Source organism: Vitis vinifera, chromosome 6 (assembly GCF_030704535.1).
Source record: "Vitis vinifera cultivar Pinot Noir 40024 chromosome 6, ASM3070453v1".
Lineage (NCBI taxonomy): Eukaryota > Viridiplantae > Streptophyta > Magnoliopsida > Vitales > Vitaceae > Vitis > Vitis vinifera.
This window is the reverse complement of record NC_081810.1, coordinates 18,718,945-18,728,381: the sequence shown is the minus strand read 5'-3', so window position 1 is coordinate 18,728,381 and position 9,437 is coordinate 18,718,945. Positions and strand designations below refer to the sequence as shown.

At 36.7% G+C, this 9,437-nt stretch overlaps 3 protein-coding genes across 3 annotated transcripts; 1 reads left to right on the top strand and 2 right to left on the bottom strand.

Moving 5' to 3' along the window:
• Nucleotides 1–540: 540 nt before the first annotated feature.
• LOC132253952 (tryptophan N-monooxygenase CYP79A68-like) lies at nucleotides 541–1,421 on the top strand. The gene has a single exon (XM_059737602.1). The coding sequence runs from the start codon at nucleotides 631–633 to the stop codon at nucleotides 1,036–1,038; it is 408 nt and encodes a 135-aa protein (XP_059593585.1). The 5' UTR covers nucleotides 541–630; the 3' UTR covers nucleotides 1,039–1,421.
• Nucleotides 1,422–1,729: 308 nt separating this feature from the next.
• LOC104877273 (flavonoid 3',5'-hydroxylase 2) lies at nucleotides 1,730–6,403 on the bottom strand. Its single transcript, XM_010653225.3, has 2 exons — nucleotides 3,094–6,403; nucleotides 1,730–2,690 (listed from the first exon to the last, which is right to left on the bottom strand). The coding sequence occupies exons 1-2, from the start codon at nucleotides 3,988–3,990 to the stop codon at nucleotides 2,061–2,063; spliced, it is 1,527 nt and encodes a 508-aa protein (XP_010651527.1). The 5' UTR covers nucleotides 3,991–6,403; the 3' UTR covers nucleotides 1,730–2,060.
• A 696-nt stretch (nucleotides 6,404–7,099) lies between these two features.
• Nucleotides 7,100–8,998, bottom strand: LOC132253951 (flavonoid 3',5'-hydroxylase 2-like). Its single transcript, XM_059737601.1, has 2 exons — nucleotides 8,045–8,998; nucleotides 7,100–7,629 (listed from the first exon to the last, which is right to left on the bottom strand). Exons 1-2 carry the CDS (start codon nucleotides 8,939–8,941, stop codon nucleotides 7,327–7,329), a joined length of 1,200 nt encoding a protein of 399 aa, XP_059593584.1. The 5' UTR covers nucleotides 8,942–8,998; the 3' UTR covers nucleotides 7,100–7,326.
• Nucleotides 8,999–9,437: the final 439 nt, after the last annotated feature.

Here is a 9,437-nt window from a genome sequence, read left to right as displayed (position 1 = left end):
ACAGTTCACAAAAACCATAATACAAAGATGCTGAAACAATCAATATAATGATATTAATAAAAGAAAAAAATATGATAGATCTAAGAGAATTTGGATAACTTGGGAGTCCACAAAGTGGAAAATGTCGGTTATAAGTGTGTTGACTATAAGTAAAAGAAAAGGTAGAAGAAGATTATAGTTTTATATATAAGATTTGTATACTGAGATTTTTTGGATTATGGGTGGCATGTGGAAACAATGGGCTTTTTATACATTATCCCTCATTATTAATTATAAAAGTGGGCTCATTAAGTTATAATACTTAAAAAAAAATTTATTTTATATGATGTTACTTCCCAAAAAATGACACTATAAATATAAAACTAACATAATCTAACTACCTTAATTGAAGAATTTTCATATGATGTATCACCTTTATTAATTATAAACCCTATGGTGTCATTATTTTAAAAATGACACCATAAATTATTTTTGTAGTAGTGTTGTGCTTACCTTTTGATCTACATTGCATGATGATCATTTCCTAGCCAGCAAATAACTTGATCAATCATCAGATTATGATCCTTCCATAATTTGCAGGAGTTGATGCTTGCAGGCGTCGATAGTCCATCAAATGCAACTGAGTAGGCAATGATCAAGCAACCAGGGATTTTGAGCAAAGCAGTGAAGAAATTGATGGAGTGGTTGGAAAGGATAGACGAGTTCAGGAATCCGACTAGTGTTGCTGGGTACTCTATCCCCAAAGGCAGTCATGTCCTTCTGAGCCGTCTGGGGCTGGGCCGGAACCCTAGAATCTGGGAAGAACCGCTAAATTTCAATCCAGAGCGGCATCTGAATGCTAGTACAGTTCAAGCAGTGGAGTTGAACGAGCCAAACCTTCGCTTCATTTCCTTCAGTACTGGAAGGCGTGGGTGTGCAGGGATGTTAGCAAGGCTCCTTCAAGGCTTTACTTGGAGTCCGCCACCGGGCCAAAAGGAGATTGATTTCTCAGAGTCGAGAAATGATCTCTCTCTCTTGCAAAACCTCTGCATGCCCTAGCAAAACCAAGTCTGCGTTCACCATTATACCCACTTCATTAATGAAATAATCGATTAAAAGGATTAAATATTCCCCATATTTACAAAATTTATAACTTTCATATTTTTGTTTGAAAAATAATCGATTTTTGATCTAAATATTTTTAATTATTTTAAATATTTACAATATATTTATAAAAAAATTTATTTTTATAAAAAAATAATAATAATAATAATAATAAAGACATTTTTATCAAAACGATATCAAAATATAATAAAGGATTAGATTTTTAAAATTGGTTTGTAATGAACTTTTTGATCAAATAAATTTTCATTAATTAAATTGAAAACAAGACACAAATTAATAAAAACAAATCATAAATATTTTTTTGATTGAAACTTGAGATATAAGAAAACATATTGGATTCTATTGGATTTAATTTCAGCCATATATATCATGATAACTATTGGATTCAAGGTCAGCCACCCACTATAAGTTCACATGCCAAAAATAAAAGGATAGATATCTAAATGGTGGTTATGTGGTAGAGTTGGCATCGTACCAAAATGATGGACCAAGGGTGCTGAGGTCCCTGGTCCCCCTTTCATGACAATGGCTCTTTCGTGTCAAAATTGGGTATGAATAATTAGATTTGAAGGGGGTTAACATTAGACTAACGATCTAAGCCAATCCCATTCTGCAGCACAAGAAGTGAAAAGATGGAGATGGCTCTGACCATATATTTTTGAAGGATCCAAATATAATCAATCAAACAAAAAGAATCACTACATAGGACAAAAATACCCCTACTATTTACTGATTTGGAAGACAAAAAAACAAAAACTATAACCAAATCGAGCCTAAATCAATAGATTATGCATAGATGCATATGGCTTGGTGGTAGAATGAAACGACCATCTTTGAGCTAATACATCTTATACTAAGCCACAGGAAACTAAAACAACATCCCAAAATATCTTCTACTTAACTGCATCCATGCCATATAGCAGCGAGGCCTGGGTTTTGGTCTGAGCGGTTTGAGCTCAGACTGCATACGCACTCTGGTGAAGCCTTGGTGTCACCATGGCCGAAAGAGAAACTGCCTTCTGCAGCGCAAGCCCGAAAGCTTCGTCCATGTTGATCTCAACTCCATCCGGCATTTTCCAGTCAAATGAATGTACCAACGTCCCTAAAATGTACTCAACCAGCACTATTCCCATTCTAGTGCCAGCGCAAATCCTTCGTCCAGCCCCAAACGGGATCAACTCAAAATCATTTCCACGAGGATCAATTTTTTCATTTCTTCCACTTAAAAACCTTTCTGGCCTGAATTCTTCCGGGCTTTCCCAGACATCAGGGTCTCGCCCAATTGCCCATATGTTCACGCTAAGTCTAGTGTTCTCTGGGATGTAGTAGCCGTTCACTTCACATGCTTGGGTTGAGACACGAGGAAGGTTCAATGGGGTGGATGGGTGCTTCCGGAAGCTTTCCTTGCATATGGCTTGTAGGTATGGAAGTTTTGGCAAGTCAGACTCCACGAGCCGCCGGCTCCTTCCAATCACTTTATCCATTTCTTCGTGAGCACGCTTGAGGATGCTCGGGTTTTTCAACATCTCAGCCAGAGACCACTCGATTACGCTTGATGAAGTGTCTGTTCCTGCAGTAAATAAATTCTAGCCAAGGAAACAAAAATATGGTGACATACTTGAAATTTATGTAATCAAAAGCAATTGAAAATTGAGATCCATGCATTAGCCCTAGCAAAAGTTCAAGTTCGAAAAATCATGTAAACCATAAATGTTCTTGATTTTATAAAATAGAGAGAAGTGTGTCTTGGTGCAGAAGGTCTGATCAGAGAACCAATCATTTTTCACAATTTTCCTGTACCATGCAGCTGAGCATATGAAAACAATCATGCAAGTGGAAAAAGAGAAAAAAAATCCAAATAAAGAACAGTGATGTGCCCCTAAAATGGCTACCTGATAAAAACATACATATCTAAAAGCAATAAAAGTGCTGTTTCCGGAAAGAAAATATCGGAAAACAAAATTAAAGACGAGCTTTAACTATGCATACCAGGAGGAGTGCTTTAATGTTGGTAATAGTGAGCTTCTCCCCTGTAGAATTTTCCTGGTTTGCCATGATTACGTCCAGAAAATCTGGGTTTCCCTTCCGCTCATGGGCTGACGCCGTGTGCTCCTCCATCATCTTTGTTAATAACCAGTCGAACTTCCTATGTAAATGCTCCATCCCGCGCTGGATCCCTTGGATGTCCAGCCATGCGATGGACGGAATAAAATCGCCAATATTGAAGTACCCAGCACTGGTCATGAGCTCCACCACCATGTCCTTGAACTCATTTGACTCCGACCCTTTTGTTTCAAACACCCGGCGGCTTAGAATCACTTGACCTATCATGTTGGCCATGGAAAAAGTTAACATCTCCGGCACCACCACCGGCTCCGCTCGCTGGCACAACTCAAGCATGGCTCGAAGCATGTGGCCTAGCTCAACAGCTCGGACCTGAGACCAGTCCTCAAGAGCCTTCCCACCAAGCATGTGTAAGTTGCTTAGCTTTCTCAGTAGCTTCCACCTTGCCCCATAATCCGCAAAAACCATGTCTTGGGCATGATAGGCCAAGAGTGTGGCACCGGCATTAGGCGGGCGGTTAGAGAAATTAATGTCTAGCGTTTTAAGGAAAGCCCGAGCCGCCTCGGGAGTTGAGGCCACCACCATGCTGTTAGTGCCCATTTTCAAGAACATGACAGGCCCGTATCTTTTGGCCATCTTTGCTAATGCAACATGAGGCATGTTACCTAGAAGAGGAAGAGCGCCGAGGAGCGGCCACCCTCTGGGGCCAGGGGGGAGCTTCCGGGAAGGTTTGGGAAGGAGAGAACGAATGAAGAAGCGGGTGATGAAGAAGAGTAGAGTTGCTGCAGCAAACTCAAGCAAGAGGCTTGTATCTATGGCCATGGCTTAGTGAGTATAGGATAGTGAAGGTGGCTATGAAAATTGAGCTAGGTTTGTGGAAATATATAAGGCATGAGGCCATGGGTTTGGTAGATGAGCGAAGGTTTGTTAGTCACGTGTCAGCACTGGGTGTGCTTGTGGAGAGCCAGGTCATGACGATGGTAGGAGAAGTGTTAAAATCTTAATCTCATATCACCTTTAATAAGTTGGGAGGATGGCCCCCAGACAAAAGGGCGCGGCTGCCCATCTCCTATATTGAAAATAATAAAAATAATAAGAACCAACTAATGGGATAGATTTGTTTCCATAAGCCTGTATTCCAACTGACCTTCAACTCCTAATACTATTCTAACTAATTACAGAATAGTAATGATGCCAACTAATTAAGAATCAGCCAAATTGGATACTTGAAATAGAAAATGGTATTTATGTAAAAAAAAATGGATTACTTTTTTAGAAAAAGCATAGGAAGGGTTAGATTTCCGATTTTGGGGATTATTTCATCTTTTTTAATCAAATATTTCTAATAATAATAATAATTATTGGAAATTGAAAAGTTGATTTTTTTCCTCTTTCACGTAAAATTTGCTTATGTTATAAAATCCCATGGCTACATTATAAAGTTAAAAAAAAAATGGGGGTTTTATTCACTAATTTAAAAAAAAAAAACTTTAATTTTTATAAATCAATTTTATCTTCATCAATTTAAAAAATATTTTAAAATACATATACTTTTTTATAACTCAAATAATTATTTTCTAAATACCATTTTACTTGATAATATTAAATAAATAATCCAAAATTAATTGATCAATTTAATTTGATAAAAGTATAGTACAAATAAATATATTATAAATTTTTTATTATAAGATGCAAATCATTGTGAAAAAATTATTCAAATCGTGATAAATAAAATTTTTTTTTATCCTTTAAATAATAATGATTTTATATTCTATATTATATAAAGCCCATCTTCTTATTTTTCAATAAAATTGAATAAAAAAATTTGTTAGTTAAAATCAACCATCAAATAAAAAATACAATTAAAGCTAAAATATATAAAAAGTAAATACAATTAAAAAAAACTTAAAATTTTAAAAATAAATATTGATTCTTGTTGTATTTCCAACTCTTTTTGGATATCTATATTTTCTACCAACATGTGTTTAACTAATGAAAATTAATATTTTATTTTTATATTTTATATTTTATAGTTTTTATTTATTAATTGGTGTTATTAACATAACAAGTAAAAATATTATTTCAAGAAATAATTATTTGAGTTATAAAAAAGTATATATATTGTAAAATATTTTTAAATTGATGAAAATAAAATTAATTTATAATTTAGAGTTCTTTTTTTTTATTCACTTAAATTAGTGAATTAAAACCCAATTTTCCTTTATAAATTAAATTTCCCCACATATATATATATATATATATATATGTCTTAGATTACGAATGTTACATTCTTTTTACTCACTATTTCTTTTCTTTATTTTATTCTAATATTATTTTATTGATTTTTGAACTTTTATTCTCCCATCAATGCTGTCTGCCAACTTATCTACTTTACTTTTTCTTCTCTCCTCACATGGCCATGCATGATTACCTTTTCAATTTTTCAAAATACACCCATAATGTCTTTTGAAAAAAAATAAAAAATTGACTATCTTGGATGAGAAAATCCAGAATTTTACCGGGGGAAATCGGAATTTAATTTGGGTTGGGAAGATCTGAAATTTTAGAAAGGCAAATCAGAATTTGGAGGAGGAAAATTAAAATATTTAAAGAGAAAAATCAATTTTTTTTAGGGCAAAATCAGAATTTTTTAAAGAGAGAAACAAAGGAAAGTAAGGGGATTCTGTCTGCATGAAAAATAAAATAAAAAGGAAACTGGAAGGAAGAGAAGAAGGTAAAGAGAAAATTGTGAGAGAGATGAGGGATGGATTTTGAAGGAAGAAACGAGAGAAAAAGAAGAGGAATCAGAAAATAAGACGAAAATCAAAGGGACATCTGGTGGACTGAAAGGACGTTGTAAGATTGATTTACCAAAACTGGTTGAATTTTCTAAAAATAGGGAAAAGAAAAGGGAGCCATGAATGGAGGATGGAGATTTTTCTTAGCTTTTGGGCTAGCTGGTAAGTACAGAATTAGCTTAGGTAACCTCACCACATGTAATTACTTGATTATCCCTATTATCCATTTAACCAGTAACATAAAGAAAGGTCAATTTTGTCCTATTTTTCATACCCAAATAATATTTTTATTATTAAAAAATCTTATCATCAATAATATCTACCATTCAAAATTCACTTCTGTAGACCCCTGGATAGGTGGCAGCTTCTTGAAGGGAAAGGTTTAGGTGAGCTGTCATATTTTTTTTTTAAACGAGGAGGGGACCCCTGTTTGCTGGGGAAGCAACTTAGAACATGTAGCTGTAAGGTTGACCGAGGCCATGAACGTGCGTAGATGCTGATGACATGCTCCAAGGACACTGGAGCAGGTCCGTGGCTTGCGGGAGAGACTAAAACAGAGGAGGTTGAGTGAAGAAGGAAGAAAAAAAAAAAAGAAAAAGAAAAAGAAGGCTACACGAAGGAGGAGTGAGCAGGAGCGAATGGTTATATGGGAGAGAGAGATAACGCACAGAACAATCACGTTGGGGGAGCAGATACAGGTAGTAGAGACCCGACTTTAAGGACTTAGAGAGGTGCTACAGTTCGTACCGTATCTTATCGATAAGTAACCTGATCCCTGAGCCCGATCCGATTTTTCACAAACCGATTTTTCTAAAATAAGAAGTCACACTTAGGGTTTTTTTTATTATTTTGTTTACCCCTTTAAAAATAAAACAAAAATAAGTGGCGATTCTAAGTTAGATTTTTAATGAATAAAAATCATTTTTTAAATAAAAATCGAGCTCGCCAACGAATGAAAAACACATGAACCAAAATGCAGGGTCCACAACTTCATTCAACTTTATTACTATTAATTCTTATTAAGTTAACTCATGATAATAATTCATGCAATTTTATTTATATTTTCTAAATTAATTCTATTTTAATTAACTCATCGTAATAATGGTTTTTAAGTCATAAGTTTTTGTACCTAAAAAAAACTCTTGCAGAAAAATTTATTATTGTATAAGTAAAAAAAAAAACCTCTCATTCTACACTCCTTTGATATTCTACACTCCTTTGATATATGGGTGATGTTTTAAGTTCCTACCATCCACATTGTTATAACTTTTTAGTTGAAAGTAGTCTATTCCCCTAATCATATTTCCTTTTGAAAATTCCACTAAAAGCAAATCAAGGTCTTTTATCCATCTAATCTTTCTCACCATATGTTCACGCTAAGTCTAGTGTTCTCTGGGATGTAGTAGCCGTTCACTTCACATGCTTGGGTTGAGACACGAGGAAGGTTCAATGGGGTGGATGGGTGCTTCCGGAAGCTTTCCTTGCATATGGCTTGTAGGTATGGAAGTTTTGGCAAGTCAGACTCCACGAGCCGCCGGCTCCTTCCAATCACTTGATCCATTTCTTCGTGAGCACGCTTGAGGATGCTCGGGTTTTTCAACATCTCAGCCAGAGACCACTCGATTACGCTCGATGAAGTGTCTGTTCCTGCAGTAAATAAATTCTAGCCAAGGAAACAAAAATATGTTCACATACTTGAAATTTATGTAATCAAACGCTATTGAAAATTGAGATCCATCATTTTTTGCATTAGCCCTAGCAAAAGTTCAAGTTCAAGGAAGCTGGTTGAAAAATCATGTAAACCAATTTTATAAAATAGAGAGAAGTGTGTTTTGGTGCAGAAGGTCTGATCAGAGAACCAATCATTTTTCACAATTTTCTTGTGCCATGCAGCTGAGCATATGAAAACAACCATGCAAGTGGAAAAAGAAAAAAAAAAGTCCAAAAATAAAGAACAGTGATGTGCCCCTAAAATGGCTACCTGATAAAAACGTACATATCTAAAACCAATAAAAGTGCTGTTTCCGGAAAGAAAATATCGGAAAACAAAATTAAAGACGAGCTTTAACTATGCATACCAGGAGGAGTGCTTTAATGTTGGTAATAGTGAGCTTCTCCCCTGTAGAATTTTCTTGGTTTGCCATGATTACGTCCAGAAAATCTGGGTTTCCCTTCCGCTCATGGGCTGACGCCGTGTGCTCCTCCATCATCTTTGTTAATAACCGGTCGAACTTCCTATGTAAATGCTTCATCCCGCGCTGGATCCCTTGGATGTCCAGCCATGCGATGGACGGAATAAAATCGCCAATATTGAAGTACCCAGCAGTGGTCATGAGCTCCACCACCATGTCCTTGAACTCATTTGACTCCGACCCTTTTGTTTCAAACACCCGGCGGCTTAGTATCACTTGCCCTATCATGTTGGCCATGGAAAAAGTTAACATCTCCGGCACCACCACCGGCTCCGCTCGCTGGCTCAACTCAAGCATGGCTCGAAGCATGTGGCCTAGCTCAACAGCTCGGACCTGAGACCAGTCCTCAAGAGCCTTCCCACCAAGCATGTGTAAGTTGCTTAGCTTTCTCAGTAGCTTCCACCTTGCCCCATAATCCGCAAAAACCATGTCTTGGGCATGATAGGCCAAGAGTGTCGCACCGGCATTAGGCGGGCGGTTAGAGAAATTAATGTCTAGCGTTTTAAGGAAAGCCCGAGCCGCCCCGGGAGTTGAGGCCACCACCATGCTGTTAGTGCCCATTTTCAAGAACATGACAGGCCCGTATCTTTTGGCCATCTTTGCTAATGCAACATGAGGCATGTTACCTAGAAGAGGAAGAGCGCCGACGAGCGGCCACCCTTTGGGGCCAGGAGGGAGCTTCCGGGAAGATTTGAGAAGGAGAGAACGAATGAAGAAGCGGGTGATGAAGAAGAGTAGAGTTGCTGCAGCAAGCTCAAGCAAGAGGCTTGTATCTATGGCCATGGCTTAGTGAGTGTAGGACAGTGAAGGTGGCTATGAAAATTGAGCTAGGTTTGTGGAAATATATGGGGCATGAGGCCATGGGTATGGTGGGTGAGCGAATCGTTTGGTAGTCACGTGTCCAGGTACCAATTAATTTCTGGATCACTGGGTTTGCTTGTGGAGAGCCAGGTGTCGGGAAGTAACTGACAATTTTGTCACTGTCTTATCTCATATCACCTTTAATAAGTTGGGAGGATGGCCTCCAGACAAAAGGGACGGGCTGCCCTATTTATTTTACGGGGTCTATATTGAAAATAATAAGAACCTACTAATCGGATAGATTCAAGGATGAAAATATCGGTAATCACGGATATATCGGTATTTTGATTTTACGGATATATCGAATATATCGGAAAACTTATGAAATTGTTAAAAACTTATGAAAATGTAAGGAAAACCTCATAATAATATAATTAAAAGTATAATAGACATTTTAAAGTTATTTTATTAAAAATTT